Source organism: Convolutriloba macropyga, chromosome 6 (genome assembly GCF_964194025.1).
Source record: "Convolutriloba macropyga chromosome 6, txConMacr16.3, whole genome shotgun sequence".
Lineage (NCBI taxonomy): Eukaryota > Metazoa > Xenacoelomorpha > Acoela > Convolutidae > Convolutriloba > Convolutriloba macropyga.
Window position 1 is genome coordinate 18,625,907 of NC_134473.1, and position 19,826 is coordinate 18,645,732.

At 34.5% G+C, this 19,826-nt stretch overlaps 1 protein-coding gene across 1 annotated transcript in view; it reads right to left on the reverse strand.

Annotated features, from left to right (window-relative positions):
* LOC142340835 (DNA-directed RNA polymerase III subunit RPC6-like) overlaps positions 1–17,713 on the reverse strand; it is an 18,134-nt gene extending 421 nt beyond the window's left edge. The window contains exons 1-5 of the mRNA XM_075391576.1: positions 17,519–17,713; positions 9,035–9,163; positions 8,423–8,633; positions 642–809; positions 1–53 (exon numbers count right to left, since the gene is read on the reverse strand). The exon at positions 1–53 is cut by the window's left edge and continues 421 nt beyond it. Of these exons, the coding sequence (XP_075247691.1) occupies positions 1–53; positions 642–809; positions 8,423–8,633; positions 9,035–9,163; positions 17,519–17,623 (666 nt within the window). The 5' untranslated portion in view covers positions 17,624–17,713. The remainder of the gene's footprint in view (positions 54–641; positions 810–8,422; positions 8,634–9,034; positions 9,164–17,518) is intronic.
* Positions 17,714–19,826: the final 2,113 nt, after the last annotated feature.

Here is a 19,826-nt window from a genome sequence, read left to right on the forward strand (position 1 = left end):
AATAGACACAAACGCAGCATGATGACGCATTATGGAATCATTCGGATACTTGCCCTTTAGGAAACAGTTGCCATCTATTTTTCAGTATTAATGTGACACCTCTTCTCTTTTATTCTTTTTCATTCAATTCAGGATAAGATTAAAGTGTTGATAGCAAACATTCTCACACCCATAAAAGTGCATAAAGAAATTGAACACGGCGGATTAATTGCACCCTCTTTCTTCATTACTAATGGGTTTCAATGATAGCCAGTTACTCCATAATATATCCGTTCACTAGATAATATACCCTTTCAATGGAATCTTAACTGTTTTCTCGCAAACCACAAATCAAAGAACTGGCCTTGAACCACTAGCCTTTAATTTTCGCAAACTTAAAATAGCGCTTTTGAGATGAATAATAATTAGGATGGCTTATCAGACCATCAAAACAGGCTTCCAAAATACCCAGCACAATCGATCTTCCTGGAATTTACTATTGACATAATTAGCCTTCCCGTAAACATTAATTCACCCTAATTTTATAAAAGCCTATATGTAAATACAGCCTGGCAAAGTCTAAGGGCTTGCAAATCATTGCTCGATTACTATTGTCAAATCAAATTAGCTTCTAGGCCAATTATTAGCAGTGGCAATAATTTCCTGGGCTTGTTCGCTTCTCTCCTTCAGGCACAACTCACACTGGTCCAGCACAATCCGTATGAACTCGACTTCTGCCTCCCCATCAAGGTTCACCCAGGGACTTCTACACTGGTTCAGATCCAGCTCCAAATCATACAGAATGTACATCTTCTTCCTACCAGATGCACCTGCAACAGTTATAATTGCTGTAAAACGTCTTTAATTGGTGAGTTACCTTGACATCGTTCTGATCTTCCGAAAATCAACGAAATCAAACATCTGAAATTTGAAGACACTTTAAAAAGCGCAATTAAAATGAGGAACACTTATTAAAGGAACGGCTACAAAAAGGAATAGTAGTCATATCAAGCCAAACAAGGAGGCTCGGTAATGTGCGTTTGCACATGATGTTCCAACCCCGCTCAACCACATTTTTGACTTAATTGCCTACCAAATGAGGAAAAAAAAACTTTCACATTTTGTTAAAAAAACAGATAAAAATTTTTTAAAAATGTTTAAAACTCAAACCACTAAGTGAGTTAAAAAAAACACATTAGAGATCCACTGAGATCTGCCATCATTCGGGCTGCGAGGCAACGACAAACAGCCAAATCACATATAAACCACAAACATTAATTATGACCAAAATTGGATATCTATTTAAAGAAAACACTTAACAAACACTTAATTAAAAAAATCATCGGATAAACATTAACTAACCAATTGAATTTGTAGTTCATTACAAAATATATGTGACCTTTTATGACAACTTAATTAATACCAGGTAACAAGTAGAAAAAAAGGGGTCAAATAATAAAACGAGCATGTATTTTTGAAAACAACTATTTTCGAAGTCATAAACACGATTAGCTAACAACCGGAAACAATAAATAGGTTCATTTAAACCTCAATAGAGAGCAGCTAAGACATTTATTATCCACAACATACAATAGGACTACAAAAAGAACGCAAAAACCGAAAAAAAATTGATGTTGCACAAAAACTGTTGCGAGAAAACGTTGTCCAAGCCGTCAAAACCATAATCCATTCCATAAAAGATTAGAAGACTTGCACCTCTCTTCAACGCCACTTATGTGATCAGTGACCCCTAAATAAACAAGAATAGGCAACAAATGCACCAAAAAGAACAAAAGGGGCAACGTTAGAAAATACAATATTTTCGAAAGCAATTAGTTTCGAAGTAATCAAAGCCATTAGTCAATAACTGAAGTCATTGACCAAATCACTTATACATCTGCAAATATTGACCGAGAATTGTCATTATCGAGAATTTACCATGAGACTACAAAAAATAACAACAAATAAAGAAAACTAAATAAATTTGGCGAGAAAACAGTGTCGAATGCGTTAAAATCAAAAGCTTTTCTCTAAAAGCACTTCGCATGTTCAATTGCAACACAGATGATGTTATAGATGACGTGCCAATAATGAAACTAGGTAATAAAGGAGAGAGAAAGAACAAAAAATGCAAAATTGCCAAAAAACATTTTTTTTAAACAATTAATTTCAAAGTCCTGAAAAACATCAGCTTTCAACTAAAATCATTGAATAGGTTCAAGTATATCTCCAAAAAACCCATTGCCAATGAGAACAGCCATCTTTCAGAGTATGTCATAAGTCAACAAAGGCTCGACATAAACAGGAAAAAATACAAAATTAAATTAATGAGAATGGATGAAAAGTAGATAACACTGCAAAGTTACATAATACAATTACATTTTTCGAGAACAATTAAATTCGAAGTAATCAAAACCAATAGTTAATACCTAAATTCAAACTAGAGGTTTATCTACGTAATACAGATAAACCGGAAACAACAAATGAACCAGAAACAACAAACAACAAGGATTGTCATCATCCAGAATATGCCATACGACTACATAAAGAACTAAAATACAGAAAAAACCTACATTAATTTCAAGAGAAAACAGTGTCAACGCCGCTAAAATTACAATACTTTCAATAAAAAATGATCAATTGCAGATGCATACAATCAATAGTGCGATTTTTGAACTGTAATTTGACACTAGGAAGAAAAGACAAAAAGAACAGAAAGCAAAGATATAATTACGTTTATATGTTTTGGAAAAAATTTAATTCAAAGCCATGAAAACCATTATCTGTCAACTGAGGTATAAAAACAGTTTTATTTATGCGTCCATAGGAAGCCATTGGGATTTGTCATTATGCGGAAAATGTCATACATCTACAAAAAGAAATACAATTACAGACATAAATCCAAAATTTTTGCGAGAAAATGTTTTTATTTGCAATTGTTGCATGAAGCGACAAGACACAAAAAAGATTCTCAAAATTTTCAAATGAGAAATTTAAAAAAATGTTTTAAAACTCGCAGAATCAAAGCCAAAAAAAAACATTAGAAAAAATAAAACAGCAATTATGATTAAATTAAAATAAGCAAACATACGCCCGGTCTTAGCTGAGAATAAGCTACAAGTTGGTTGATAAAAACAAGATTTAAAAGTGGAAAAGCTCAACAATTTACATTTAATTTTGAAAAATCGGCAAAATTTTGCTTTCAGGTCACTCTTACAGGAGGCTTTTATAAAAAATAGTTCGATTTGGAGAATCGTTTCACATATGCCCAAAATTGTGACAGCATTTTTTGTCTGTATGTACGGCAAAGCCATACAAAGTGGGCTAATCCATACAAAGTGGGCAAATCCATACAAAGTGGGCAAATCCATACAAAGTGGGCATATTTGGTGTCAATTTTGAAAAAGGGATGAATTAAAAAAACAGCCAAAGTTTATCCGAAATCCGCTTTTCCAAAATCAAAAGTAAATTTTTGAGATTTTCCAATTTTAAATCTTGTTTTTATCAACCAACTTGTAGCTTAGTCTCAGCTAAGACCGGACGTATGTTTGCTAATTTAATCATAATTGCTGTTTTATTTTTTCTAATGTTTTTTTGGCTTTGATTCTGCGAGTTTTAAAACAAATTTCCTTTATTTCTCGTCATTTAAAAATTTTGAGATTCGTTTTCGTGTCTTGTCGCTTTATGCAGCAGTACTTCTATATCTTTAACGCTAAAAAACCTATTGTTTTCAAAATTTTAACATAATTCTAGCAAATTTGACGACAATTTTCAGCAACAATATAGAAAATGTGAACAGAAACAGTCAATCAGTCAAGGAAATCAGTCAAATGTTCACAAAATCTTCAACCTCATTAACGCCGAATAAAAAACGAAATTCACAAAAATCTTTTTAATTCTGTATTCTACGCTGGACGGGCTTTCTAATAATACCACTTACAATCCTTCAGGATGAATATATCGATCGGCCAAAATTGACTGAACAAAAAAACCCTTTTGAATATACAGTTCCTCCCCCCACCATAGTGGGTCAGAACAACAACCTTGCATCATTACGGGTTGTATGCATTAGCCTACTTCAATACAACCACTATAACAAGAAGGAGTGATACCAAACTCTATACAAACGTCGCAAAACTCTCGCAATTCAGGCTTCATATAACCCAGCTTAAAAATCAAACAATTAATCTTTAACAAAAAATCGTGGCTCACTGATACCCAACAGTTTAGAAAACAATTATAAAGATGTATGATGTCGCCAAGCTACCCTTAACAGCAATGTGTTGTAAAATTGAGTGATGAAGCGAATAGTAGCTCAAGCCAAACATCTACCCAAGCGTTAACATGTACCCTTTTCAACTATGAGACGCGACCCGAAAATTGCGAACCAGTGCTTGCAAAGAAGATGTAGCAGTCGCCCACCAATCCTCAAGACCAACTGTAAACATTTAGGCTTGCTCCATTGATTTTCGGTTTACTAGTTTTCAAACCGGGATCAAATTATTTCAGCTTGTAATGTACTGTATAATGAGCTACATTTCTGCTTCGAAGCAACCATCACCTTTTGTAATGTGGGAAAACAGCATTTTGCAAAAATGCCAGTTAGTCACTATCAAACGATAGCTATTTTGAAAATACAAAACCATAAAATGATAACATCACTAATAGCTATAGATCAATAAAATAGCTGCAATCATTTCAATGGAAAAATAACCAAATTCAGAGCACTTTGTTTTGACTCTTAAAAGGGTACTACCACCCAACCAGTTCAGCTGCATAGATCAATCAGAACAAGAAATCGAGGGCAAACAATTCAGAGTTTCTCAAATCACAATTATAGAACAATTAATCAGGCCTATAAACATCTCGGAAAAGCCGAGTAAATACACAAGTTTTCAAAATAGCTTAGCCACTTAAAAAAACTTATACTCTTATTTCCAATATTATCTTTATTTTACGATCAAGTTTCAAACTTGAACTAGAGTTAGGGTTACACATAGAGTCTATGTTATCAATTTAAAATTAATAAGGGGGTTCAGAAGTCATTTTTCAGATTGATTCATTTTTCATTCTTAAAACCATTATACGATAGACCTTAAAACGGCAGGGTCCAAAAAACAAATGCAAGAAACCAAAAACTTTTGAGCCTGACCGAAAAGAGCGCGGGCAAGAGTCCAAAATTGAAACAAATTAGGGTATTGAGCACAGCAGCAAAACAGACAAACGCAAGACGCAGAAGTAGAAAACGAGACTGAATTCAAAGAATTAGTTTTTTAACTCTCAGTTGCTGGAAAGGACAAAAATCAATAGCATTCGCAAAAATATGTGATGCTTCATTAATGAGAATGGATAAAAAGTAGATTAAACTTGTAAGGTAAGATAAAACTTGTTAAACTTGAGAGAATGGATTAAGTAGATAAAACTTAATAGCATTCGCAGAAAAAATTATTTGCTAATTTCCACAGTTTTAGCGGAGAACGAACGCTAACAGAGACAGATGAGACAATTAGTTTCAACAGATGCAGTAGATATCGCTAATTGAAGAAGCTTGGTGATTATCATGCTTTCAAGCAAAACATTATTTAGCAGAAATCAAAATAGCAAATTTTCAAAACATAACCAACTTACATCCGCCGAATTGCTCTCAAACGACGGCGAGCCGGAGAGGTACGGTTGGGAGCGCTAGACAAGAGGGGTGGTTCAAATCTCCTGGTGGAGGAGTGTGGACGGGGGGGGGCAGTGACTAGAGGGGGGATCAAGATTAAGAAATGTCCTTCAAACCATAAAATTCTCTCAGGTTTGAGTGAATCGCATACTTAGAAACTAGTAAGTCGTAAATCTCTAAGAGGAGAGCTGCTCAGTCACTTAATGCCCTCTGGACTTAACCTGTTTATCCCGTTTTAAAGGCCACAGGACTAAAATAATTGCTACAAACTTCATTCGAGAGCAATTATTCAACCCAAATTACCCTTCTATCACAATCAAACACAAAGCAGACCACAAAGTTGTCACCAAACTGTTGAAAACTTCTGGAGAACAGGCCATCCAAGACAATCCTATTTACAAAAGCACGAAAACGTACCCTGTCCAATTAAGTTATGCCTTACTAACAATTTCAATAATCTTCAGTATCTAGACTTAAAAAACCAGATTCGAGAATACAATGCAACAATGACCTCTTTCCAAATAAGACTTTTCCAAATAAATCAGCATGAACATCGATTAAAAACCCAAAAAGATTCCGAGTTGTTTAGAAAAGAAAGTCAAACCAATTTTCAAACAAAAACTCAAGGATTTGCAAAAAAATGAAAAATTCTCAGAAGTAGTCATCAAATTGCGGCAGATGAAAAAAACAAAAACATGGTCTTCGACCCACTTTTAAAAGTTGCGACTTAAACAAACTGCTTCGACTTTGACTACTAAGTAAAACAAAAAAAAATGTGATCAAATCTTAAAACAGACAGCATCCCCACACAACTTAAATTCTCTAAAATGTTTAAAAAATAGCAAAAAAATCAATTTTGGAATACGATATACAGTAAGCATCGTTTTCAATATAAATATTTGCAATAGACATTTTTCTGTCAAGCTTCCACTTTTTTTAGAAAAAAAAACAAAAATAGTAGCTACTAGTGGAAACAAATAAATTACTATTTTAACACACTGTCAAGAAAAGTAGCTGATATACACAAAAACACCTCTCAAAGAATCTGCGCATAAAATAATATTCGGAACAATTCATTAAAAAATCCAATAATGAGACTCTCAGCAGGGCTCTAGGTTAAGTGTATTCCTTTGCTTTTCGATAGAGAATAAAAAAATTAAAATCGACCAGGCCGAGTTACTTTTTGAGTGAGCTAAGTTACGTACGATACAGCACTAATCAGGCTAATTACTTAAAAATCAGGCTTAAGTGTGAAAACTATCGTTCGGCACAAATTCAGCTGCTGAGCGGTAAAGTCAACGGAAAAAATGAAGGACATATGGTGACTAAAATCGCCGATGGGGACAAAAAATATATATCTCAAACCCTGATCTACAATCCAAAAAATTGAAGGAACTACAGCCGTGACTATCGGGCTCTTGATATGAAGACCACTTGAAAATCCATTAACATTATGCCTAAAAACAATTAAATTAAGACCTGAAAAGAAGAGTACATCTAAGAAAAGTATGATCAGTAGGGATAGAGTCACAGAAAACAATAACAACACATCATTAAAAGGCATTTTTAACCTTTAACCAAAACCGATACGAGACAAAAAGGGCAAGAAAAGACTACAAACTAACAACTTTATAAAATATGTAACGATGAATGAAATGAACCGTAAGCAGATTAAGCTGGGCAGCAATAGAATACATTTATGTACAAAAATACAACTAGAGTAACCAACCAACATTGCATGCGGGCAAAACTTAAAAAAATATCTCATTTTCTGAAAACAGTTGGGTGCAAAACTACCAAAACCATCGGCTATAAGTCAAAATCTATTAAAATATAAATTCAACATGATTAGAAATTATACGTGTGAATGATGAGACTAAGGGGTACAGCAACAAAACGGTTGAAAATGCGGAAAATTCTCAAATATCTGATCCTGAAATAATTGTAATTGAACTGATAAATAGATTCATCATTGGAAAAAACTTGCGATTCAGGGAAAAACTAGCAAAGTTAATATCAAATGGTGGCGAAGATTTGCAACTTTTACAACAAATAGTACTAGAGTTATTAAATACACTTGACTACCTACTAAAACAATTAAGCATATTTAAAATGCATCTCCAGCTAGAAGCTAGAAAGCGCAAGAGATTTGTCATTAATGCAACTCACGGATAGAGCACCAAAGAGGTCAATAAAAGCAACCAAAGCTCAAAAATTCATACTTTTTTCAAACACAGTTTGTTTAAAAGCCATAATAACCATCAACTTCCTATTGTGTGCAAAGAATTACAACCTAGCAACATAAGAACACAATGTAACCGTTTAAAAGGGTTTCGGGAAAAAAAGCAAAAAGAAGTCAGATGAACACACGTAAAAAAAGTTTTTCGAGAAATCCCTCTAGTTAACAAAATAACACCATATAACCACGACGCCTTATGCAATGTAATATAACTTCTTGCAGAACAAGAGCATCAAAGCGAACCAAATTCTTTGGACTGTAAAAACTACGATGAGATCAAAATCAATAATAACCGATAGTTATCGCTTTGCGGCTATTAAAAAATTTCTGGTATAAGAGATACGTTGCGTTCAAAAAATTTTTTATAAGGTCCAATCAAAATTCCTAAAAATCAGCTAAGACTAACAATGAGGCTCCGCTAATGCTATCGCAGCTATTCAAGAAGATTTGGCTCAACTAGAATTGCAAGTAGGAGTAAGCAGCAAGACTTGTTCGATGTCAATGGAATAATAGATAATTCATCTTGATTCTTAGCTAACCTTTCACCTCTTTTATAAGGTTTTTGGATTCCAGCACTTTGATGACCTTGTTGACCTGTATGATTGAAAGGTTGCTCTTGGTACGAATGTCTCTGTTCCAAATAGATGCAGTTCCTGCCTCTGCTATGATCTGTAGCACCAACTGTTCCTCCTTCGTCAACTCTTTAGTCGCAGCTGCCGAACTTCCCAACACAGAGGAAGCCGATTTCTCCTGTTGCAAACAACATGTGAACAACTTAGCTTTTAAAATTCGAACATACGCTTCCATGACATCACAACAAACGACATTTTCAATTTCTGATACAATTGACACATCTTTGACATTTTTTATTTCTTCTTTATTATTTGTTATCTACCTAGCAGTTAAATTAATGTACTGCTATTATCTATCAGTAACGGACAAAACAGCCCTATCAGTGACAATCAGATTGTTAATTTATCAGGCCGAAGAAGTTAATTTATCAGGCTAAAAAATCTGAAAATTGCGCAGATGGTAAGTTAAGATATCTTGACATTCGCCATTTTGTACACCAACCAGTAAACTAACAGTGATTAGCTCTATAATAAGCAAAAGTTATGAACTGCAGAGGCGTGTATAAGAGTATTTATGACCTTGAATTTGTATATGATGTCGCCATCTGCATTCTGCAACAGTTGTATAAGTCCTTTAGCCAGCAGTTTATTCACAGTAGACAGCACCTGCACTGGTGGACATTCTGACATCTTCTCACAAATTGAATCCTACTCACGCCAACAAAACACGTTCCCGACACAACAGAGGTCAGCAGAGGCTTTAAACTTCATTTGCTGGCAATAAATTAACAACCTCAAAATTCTGAACACTTTGTCCTCCCACACATTCTTCGTATTTTTTGTTCCGACCCTTCTTGAGGGGGAAGGAACTATATACTCAAATGGGTTTAATTTTGTTCAGTCAATTTTGGCCGATCAATATATTCATCGTAGAGAGTTGAGACTGGTTATCATTAGAAAGCTTGTCCAGCGTAGAATAAGGAATTGAAAAGATTTTTTTAATTTTCGTTTTTTACGGAGTTATCGAGGTATAAATTTTGAGAAAATAGTGTGAATTCCGGTTAGATTTTATTCACATTTTCCGGAATTTTTGACTAAAACTTCGCCAATTTTGCTAAAATTTAAATTTTTTAGAAAGTGTTGTTGATTTTTGTTTGTAAAGACAAAAAACTTTATTGTAGGCTATTTTTATTATTTTTTTTTTCTGTCAAAAATTCCGGCAAAATTTTTCAAAATTAAGACTTTTTCATCAAAAACAGCACGAAATAAGTTTTTTAGTCCAGTTTGATTAAATTTACAGAAATTACAGACCCAAACACCACTAACACAATCTTTTTAGACTCAAAATAGGGATTTTTCTACTTCAAATTCCGTTGCTATGTGTGCTATGTAATTAAAACTTTGCCGTTTTTTGCTAAATTTATTCGTTGATTATCAAAAACGCAGCATTTATTTTTGAGTTTTTAAATAACCAAATATTAATATCTCGAACATTCGAATAAATAAGTGTTCCTAATGGACAAACAACATTAGCAGGGCTAGTTTTGAATCAATCTTGGACTGGTATAAACCAAAAATATTTCGGATTGTAATCAGTCGGTCTTTTTTATAAAAAAAAATCGATCTTTTCTACATTAATTAAATAAACGTACATTTCAAACCAAAGCTCACTAATGATAGGTCCAATTGGATTCCTAAATAGCTCCACATTGTTGTATCTAGTTGATTACTTGAAAGATTATGGTCGTTTTGACTTTTAAAAGTATTTGATTTTTTAAATAATGACTTACTGAATTTTGCCTCTACTTTTCTTTAACTTGGTCAACTTGTAGCTTATTGTCAACAATGAAAGAATGCTTCTTCTTTCTATTGAAATCAAATTCAATTTTTATTGCGGTTTTACGCCTTAAGTTATGGTTTTCTGGCTCTGATATAACTAGATTTCAAAAATTTTTTGTTTGATTTTTTAGATATTTGCTCATTTTTCACGTTTTCTAGTTTTGTCACATTTTCACATTATCGACAGTTCGTATATCACATTAAATTTTGTACAAATTCCAGTACAATGACCATTGGCTTTTCATGGAAAAATAGATGATCCGATATTCTGATATTAGTAGATAGCTGATGGCTTTCATGACTCTGAAAACAATTGTTTTATAAATTAAAACAAAACACTTTGTAACTTCGCAGTTTTGCTCTTTTTATTGTCTGTTTGTTATCTAGTCTCGTTAATTACAAGTCAAATATGACATTATTGTTGTCAAAGGAAGGTTACAAGAGGGATTGATACCAAACAATCTAATGTTTTTAAAGAATTCGTTGACTGTACTGGCTTCGACACGGAAAAAAAGTAAATTAATTTATGATTTTTGTCATGTTTGACGTTCTTTTCGTAAGACATATTCTGGATAATTTTAATTCTCAAGGGCTTGCTTTGGAAGAATAAATGAACATATTTAATTATTTCATTCTGTAATTAATGGCGTTCATGTCTTTGGAAATATTTTTTTCGAAAAAATTAAAGTCTTACATTATTTTGGATTTTTTTCATGTTTATCTACTTGTTACCTAGCATCATTAATGAGAGGTTACATGATACATTATCGGTGCTCGCAGAACGTGCAGTCGAACATATTTTGATGGTCATATCATGGCAGAAAAGCCAAAGAAATTATTTTCAAAGGTCCAAATCTGAAGGCTGAGCGTACCTATATTGCGGCATTCTTCGTTTTGTTTTGTTTCTTTCGTTTTACTGGGACCCATGGAAGACGAAGTAACAAACAAAACTAGCAAATAGGGAGAAAATCAAATCAAACAGATGGCCGATGAGGCCTGTTTTTATTGAGATTAGGAGACAGCACAAAAATACGTGCAAAACTCGAATTTCAATTAAAAATGCTTTGAGAAAATAGAATTGAACTAAGAAAAAAAATTAGCTACAAACCAATTCTAAAAAACAAGGTTCATGTATGCTTCCTTTCAGATGGTACCTATCATTTATGAGAAAAATGGCATCACGAAAAAATCGACAAAATCCGAAATATTTACTTCTGAAATCGAAACAATTGATAAAATATCATAAAAATTGAAATAATAAATCAAATTCCCTTACGACTCCAGAAAAAACCAATGGAAACTAAGACCGCAAGAACGACAAATACACTCAACACTTGAAAAATCACTTATATTTTATGGTAGCACATTGTGAAACAATCATTTGAAACACTGAGCTATCAGCTGCAGATGTTAAATGCGCTGATTTATACCTCATTCATTTGAGGTATAAATCTGTATTTCTCTAGCCAACGGACATAAAGAAATACAGCAATGAGAAATAAGGCAATATAAGGTACAACAAAGTTATTAAACATAACCGACTAACGTCGGGCGAATTCTTCTCAAACGACCGGCGAGCGATTGGCTTCGTCAACAGCTAGCCACGGTCTAGTGACCTCAGGGCACTACCTCTTTATCCCGTTTCTGAAGACGAAATTCAAATGGGTCAGACGAAAAATCGGCCAAGCAAACAATTGCATAAAAGAAACAGGATTAATATTATTATTATTATTATTATGAATTCGTGGATATGCCACTGGGGAATCACACCCCGCGTTTACAATCTAGGATTGGCACGACAGTTTGTACATAAACAAATAAAAATCCAAGTACAGGGATTGTTTTCAGTCCAATGTCTATTAAAATAACTCCACATGTATTCAATAAGTTTGTTCTTCAGATTCTCCGGGTTAAAGAAATCAAGAGCTCTTTGCACGACGTTTATTCTGAATCCAGTCCTATACCAAAAATTTTGCCTCTGTATTTCAAATCTAGTGTCTGGAAGCACAACACGTCTCCTTCTACCGCTGTTGGTGATGTTGAATTCTTTCGAAAAGTCGACATTGTACCTTCCTTCCAAGATGTTACTGAAAAGTAGAAGGTCTTTAAGCACTTTAATGTAGAGTGGTGGTAATAAGTTTGATTTGATCAAAGCATCCTTGTAGTCAAAATTTCCGCAAATCCACTTCAGAACCTTTTTATTGAATTTTTCAATTATTTCGAAATTCGTTTTTCTTAGTTCCCAGCATTCGGATGCAGATAGCATCGACATTGATATTATTGATCGGTATAGGTCGACTTTACTCTTGGTGCAAATGATCGGGGACGTACTTCTTCTCAACCGAAAGAACGATTTTCTGGCCATTCTAACTCTTACTTTCACATGCTCGTTCCAGTTTAGTGATTCATCCATGAACAGGCCAACGTCACGAACAAGGCTTTTGTGGTTTAAATTTCTTCCATTCATAATAAAACAAAAATCTTCTAGGGTGTTCTTATTTCTACCGTACTGAAATTCGCTAATGGAACATTTTTTCAAGTTAAATAGTAGATGGTTTTGCACACTCCAGTTGTGAAGGGCTTGTAAATCCGTTTGCAGTTTTTCTAAGGATTCTTGTTCAGGTCTCCCATTGTAAAGAAGTTTTAAATCATCAGCAAATAGTAAGGCTAACGATGAGAAAACAGCATTGGGGAGATCGTTTATGTATATCAGGAAGAATAATGGTCCCAATACCGATCCCTGTGGTACTCCAGATGTTACAGTTCGCTCATTTGATAGCTGGTCACCTATTCGCACTTTCTGTGTTCTTCCTAATAAATAGTCTTGTATCAGTTCGAATAAAGCCTTGGAGATGGGAATTTGAAGTAACTTTTTCATCAGGATACTATGTTTTATTTTGTCAAACGCTTTGGAGAAATCAAACAAAATAAATAAATTAACAGAATCTCTCGAGTTCAAGTGTGAGTAAATATGAGACAAACTGTATAGTAATTGTAGTACAACAGAACGTCTTGGCCTAAAACCAAATTGGAAATTGCTTATTCGATCAGCAAACGCAGTGTAGAGTGGTGCAAAGATAAATTTTTCAAATAATTTTGCGACAATGTTTAATAGAGTAACTGGCCTATAGTTCGAAACTTCTCTTTTGTCACCATCTTTGTATATCGGACTGACAATACCAGTCTTCCAAGCAGATGGAAATTTGCGCAATCGCTTGATATTACAGAACAAGTTTTTCAGGGACATAGCTATTGATCCCCCGCATCTTTTAAACAATAAGGGTGGTATCGAATCTTGACCTCTGCTCTTCGAGATGTTAAGTGACTTTAGCTCTGTTTTGATTAAATCTTCCGTAATTAAGATGTCATTTTCCCCAAAATTATGCTGTTCACTTGGTTCGAAGTATTCATAACCGTCATCAGTCACTACCGTAGCAAAGTAATTATTAAAAAGGTTTGCTTTCTCGAGATCTGTGCTAGCTTCCCTTTTCAAGTTTTCAGATTTTATGACTGGTGGTAGACTATCCTTTTTCAGGCTTTTCAAATATTTGTAGATTCGTCCTTTGTGTCTGCTGGCAAAAAGCTTTTGCTCGTACTCGACTCTATCGTTTATTTGCAATTGATTACATTCCTCAGTGAGCTTTTTCAGTTTTTCAGACGTACACAGTCCCTTTTTCTGTAGTTTTCTTCGCTCAGTTTTAATCTTGTTCATGTGATGGGATGTCTCTGCTGATGTCCATGGAGGCAGTAGTTGTCTATTTTTAGTTCGAACAGGAACATGTATTTCGATCAGTTTAAATATCCATTCATACCAGAGATTCGTGTTAACATCCACATTGCTATAGCAGTACGGCTTGAATGGGTTGGCAATAATAGCCTCATTCAACGCATCAAAATCACAATTGCAGTAGCTAAAATATCTCGTTGATGAATTTTCTGAAACTTTACTATTAATGGACACATTAATCGTGATGGGAAAATGGTCCGAAAACCGAGAAAGATTTCCGCACAAAGTTGTATCATTGATGATTGAATCTTCATTGCACAACACAAGATCAAGACAGCTTTTCTTTGTTGTATTGAAATCGATGTATTGTTTTAAATTCATATCGAACAGAAGCGAAGCAATCTGATTTTCATAATCGTTGGCAGAATCATATGTACTCCAGTTAGTGTGAGGCATATTGAAGTCACCGGATAAGAGGAGACGCTTGCAGCACGTTTCCTCAAGGAAGCGGAATAACTTCTGTAAATCCTCAATAGATATCCGGTATTTGCTTCCCGCCGGAGGGTTGTAGAGAACTGCGATGTAAAAAGGTTCTAGGCCAATTAACTTGGTAACGCGAAGTGAAGATTGAACTGATAAGGGTAATTCAGCCACACTAATTTCCTCGGATTTGATTGTTTTCTTCACAGCTACCAGCACACCGCCGTGACGAGACGCATCTGATTCAGTTGATCTATCGCCTCGTATAATATCATAATATATTTGCGACAATTTGCTTTTGAGAGCAATTAACAATGGTTTCCTAAAAATCGCCTGTTAGATCATTTATGATAAACAATATTTCAACTATAACTCATTGATGATGAGGATCAGAGATGATGACATTACGCTACATAACATCAGCTGAAGTGCGGCATCAACAGAGAGAGAGAGAGAGAGAGAGAGAGAGATTGTGTGTGAGAGAAAGAGATAAAACGTGAACGAGTATAAGATGGAAAGTAACCCTAACTGAAAAAAAGAAAAAGAGACAGGAATATCGTCCATGATTGGATTCGACACTGCAACTTCTAGTTTTTTAACCTTGTTAATAAATAAATCATATAGAAAAAAACTGAAAGGCAAAATTAAAAAGCTTTTCAACTCCACAATAAAAAAATCGAAACAATTTTTTATCTCGAAAGTTCCGTCAAGTAACCCATCTGCGAGACTTGAAAAAAAATTGTTGGCCAGTAATGGTCGTTAAGTTAAGAAAAGGAAAAAAAAACATTGAAAAATTTTGAAAAATTTGCAAATTTTAACAAAACCTTGCTAAAATTCAAGACATTAAAATCTTAAGAACCAATTCATTGTCTCAAGAGATCATCCGGTATCCCTGTTTCAAGCCTGAAAAAGTATCACAGGCTCAAAAAGATACACTTGGAACATAAAAACTTTCCAAAAATTTGAAGTTTAAATATTGACCAAAAATTACAAAAACTGGAGTCATAAAAATTGTTGATCACCATCCCATTAACTCTCGAACCTATGCAGTAGCTTATTATCAGACCTTGGAGGAGGTCCCAGGGCCTCTGTTGCCGGAAAAAATTCAAAACATGAAAAAATTGCAAATATTTTTAAAAATTGCTTGAATTAGTGATAATAAAATCTTAAAAAACATTCTATTACATCTATAAACCATGCAGTAATATATTATCAAACCATAGAGGAAGTTCCGTGGCCCTTGAGGCTAGAAAAACTTAAAAAATGACAATATTCAAAAAGCTTTAAAAAAAAACTTGTAATATTAAAAGGTTGAAAAATTATCCATGACTAACAAAAAATTTCCAGTAACTTATTATCAAACTCAGACGGAGGTTTTCTGAGCCTTGAGGCTCAAAAATCTGAATAATGACTATAAACGTCAAAAAATTGGAAAAAAATGGCAAAAAATATCAAAAATATGCTTAAATTCGTGATGTCAAAATCTTGCAAGACATTCCATTTAATCTAGAAATTATTCAGTAACCTATTTTCAAAACCTAGAGGAGGTTCCTTGGCTCTTGAGGCTGAAAAATTCCAAATAACTACAAAAAAAAATTTTAAAAAACTTGTAAAAAAGCTAGTCTTATCAAATAATTTCTAAAATTTGTGACATTAAAAAGTTGAAAAACTTTTCCATGGCCATTAAAAAATTGTCAGTAACTTATTATCGAACTTCTTAGGATGTTACCTGGTCCCTGGGTCTGAAAAGACCTGAATAAGGATAAAAATGTCAAAAAATTTGAAAAAATTGCACAATTTGTCAAAAATTGCTAAAATTCGTGATGTTAAAATGTTGAAACCATTCCATTACAACTAGAAACAATGCAGTAAACTATTATCGAACCGTAGAGGAGGTTCTTTGACACATAGGGCTGATAAAAATCAAAAAATGTGAAAAATTTTCAAAAAGCTTGAAATTGCAAACAGTAAAAATTTGCGTTTTTAGCAAGCGGTTGTTCGTCAGTAGCTAGCCAGGGGAGGGGAGGGAAGGGGGGAGGGCCACCGAGGGTTGATTGGATGGGCATCACTGCGGTGGGGGGGGGCATTAGCGCGGTGGGGGGGCAATGGGGGCTCAACAGTGGACGTGTCTTCAACCTAAGAACCGCCCTTCACACCATAAGTATAAGTATAAGTCTCCAAAACAGTTTGAGCTGAAACAGAGCTGAAAGGCACTAAGACCACTTAAAGCCCGCTGGGCGCTACCTGTTTATCCCGTTTTTGAGGACGAAAAGTCAAAAGCGTCAGACAAAAAATCGGTCAAGCGAAAAATCGCATTAAAAAGACCGACAGGACTAATATAATTGCTACAAACTTCGTTTGAGAGCAATTAAAAAAAACAATAAAAGACAATTGAGGGCTTCAAACCATTTGAAACTGCACAAATAAAATACATGTATCAATTTTGGAAGCATTCAATAAAAAGTGAACAGCGCTCTTGAAAACAAAAAACTCGTTCACAGATGTTCCTCGCTAATATAAAATCAAAATGTAAAAGTTCACACCTTAAAATTAATAGCCTTTTCGCTCTTTACGACTTTAGCGTTGCGCTATAATCACCACTTCTTTCAAAATATGTGATCAGATGTTAAAAAGAACAACGTCCCAATACAAAAACCAGTAAGGCCAATAATAACACTGCGGAGACTAGTAGATTAAAAGATTCAAAGTAAAATTTCATTAATATCTAGTGGTGTGATCGTGAAAAGGCAAGTAAAGTTAAACTTCGAGCCTTGTTTCTTTCTCGAGAAACCAAAAACTCAAGCTTTTTTTAATACGACTTTTGTATCTCAGCAAAATATATCGATCGGTCAAAATTGAAATGAAAAAAGCCAGAGTACATTAAAATTCCTAGCCCCTAAATAAATTTGGAGGTTGGAACAATAATAGCATTTATAAATGCCTATAAACGGTGTAGATGGGGGATGGTGAGATGTCTTAATTTTGCAAGGTTTCAAGACTCTATTTATCTCTGCTGCCTGAGTGATTCCATCTTCGGCTGATTCCTTGCACAGGAAAAGAAGTCTGTCTTCCAGATCCGACGGACCCAATCCCGGCTCTTGTTTCACCATTGTAGCCGACATCCTAACTCACCAAAAATATCACTCCACAAATAACTTACATGGCATGCAACAAGTTTCACTCTGAAAAAATTCGGACGTTTTATTATCCAATATTTCGCGAGAATAACAGTCTCTACATATTCAGGCCAAATTTGCTCCAAAATCAAATTCACTTTGTATTGTAACAAAAAGTTATCAACCTTCATGTTACTGAAACCTACCGGTTACACTGATATCTGAATCGCGAGTAAAATATCCACTCATTAAGGAGTCTGAATACAACAACTTCATTATTGCCTTGTTCTCATGAAGCAAACAACAAGAAAAGGTCGTCCTATGATCAAAAGGTCGTCCTATAAGTAATATAAGCTTGGGACAAGAGCCAATTTTTACGGGTCTTTTCTCTATAACCGTTGACAACATTATCTTTCAACAATGATGGTTAAAAAAAGGCACGTAGGGCACGTAAAAGTTATAAAATGCTCAAAGTCCACAGTGCCAGAAGTTAAAATGCCAGAAGTTGCTATATACATACCCAGAAATTGCATTTCATTGATTTTCGCCGTTTTAAAACGTGCAAGTTGCATGTTTTGAGCAAGGTTACGTAACTCTGGTTGAAGCTTCTGAGAACTTCTCGCGCTGATCGAGATCAGCGTAGAGATTCAATGTCAAAGTCACTACTACAGAGTCATAAAACCTCGCTTGCTCCTCGGAGAAACACACAGAAGAGGCTGTTAATGCTCTAAAAGTGCTTCCCGGCGCCTTAATGCATTCGCGATTACCGTTTATCCCAAAAAAAACCAAGGGGACCAAAACAATTGCAAGAAAATTTGTTAGAGGTTAATTAAATAAAACACCTGGGCTAGCAGAAATTCAGCCGTTTTTCGAACTCTTAAAAAAGGATCAAAAACGAAAAACGGAAAAGTTACAGCAATGAGCTTTACTCTCCAAGATTTAATTTAAAAAAAATTAAGTTTTAACTCGACGTACAGTTTAGTTTCTCCAGAACCTAAATGTATGCTCTGTTAAGTTTTCTATTTGATCTAAAATCTCGCGTACTTTTTATTGACCAGACTTATTGATACCCCTCTCCCTCCCAAAAAAACCTATCTGTCTATCACAAAACATTTTCTAATCGAAAGACTTTTCTCAAAAAATGATTAGGCAATGAAATTTTAAAGCCCGTCAAAGAAAGAAATCAAAATTTTGCGTTAGATATAACTTAAAGGAAGAATTCTTTTTAAAAATAGATGGTAGATCACCAGAAAACAGCCACAATACCTTCGTAGAACTGCAGTCTCAAAAAACAGTAAAAAAGGCAATAAAAATTACTCTTTTCATTAAAGGATGAGATATTATATTCTGATTAAAAATCTGCAAAGGTTATTGCTGTCTCCATTATCTGCTCTCAAATAACCTTCATTTAGAGTGACACAAATTCACTTGACTTTATCTCTGAATTAAAGTAAAGAGAAGTCAGTTTCAAAGTGAGGAAGTCATTTTTGAGAGTAAGGTGTCACGTGAGACCAAAAACTTAATCACGCGACTGAACAACAAACTGGCTCCACTAAGAGTGAGAAATGACGTCACTCACGTAACTCAGTTAAAATTGCATGAATGAAAGAACAAAAAGCAGATTGTGAGTGCTGGTGACGTCAAATGGTCGAAACAAAAAAGTTGACCACGAAATAAAAAACCAGGAGAAGGCCAATAATAGCCTCAGCTATCGCTGTGCGGATATTAAAAAGAACCATTGAGAAATTTTTTGAAGAAATGTTTGAGAGAACTTTTAGAGATCTCTGGTTGCTAACCAATTTTGAGAGCTCTCACCGAGTGCTCTTGAAAAAGGAAATTCCTGAGTAAACAATGCGGCTAAAATAAATAGCCAACTTTCCTTAAAAATGTTTTTTTTTGTCATTGAGAGCTCAGAAAATTTTTGATAATAATCAAATATTTAGAGAATTTTTGTTTCAAACCAACTTTGAGATCACTGACGGACTTCCGTTAATAGACGAAAGGACATTTCACCATAAAAATAATTAATTTTGGCCATAAAACGAACAAGGCGGCTCCTGTGAGACTGTGCGTAGCACAGAATGTAACAAAATAGGTCTCAAATTTGTCATAATTCTTCTTTGTTCTGAGATGAAAATATCTATCTACCATCATTTTCGCGACGCTCAAATCAAATTAGTTTTTTCTGCAGTAACTTTGTGTACGCCTT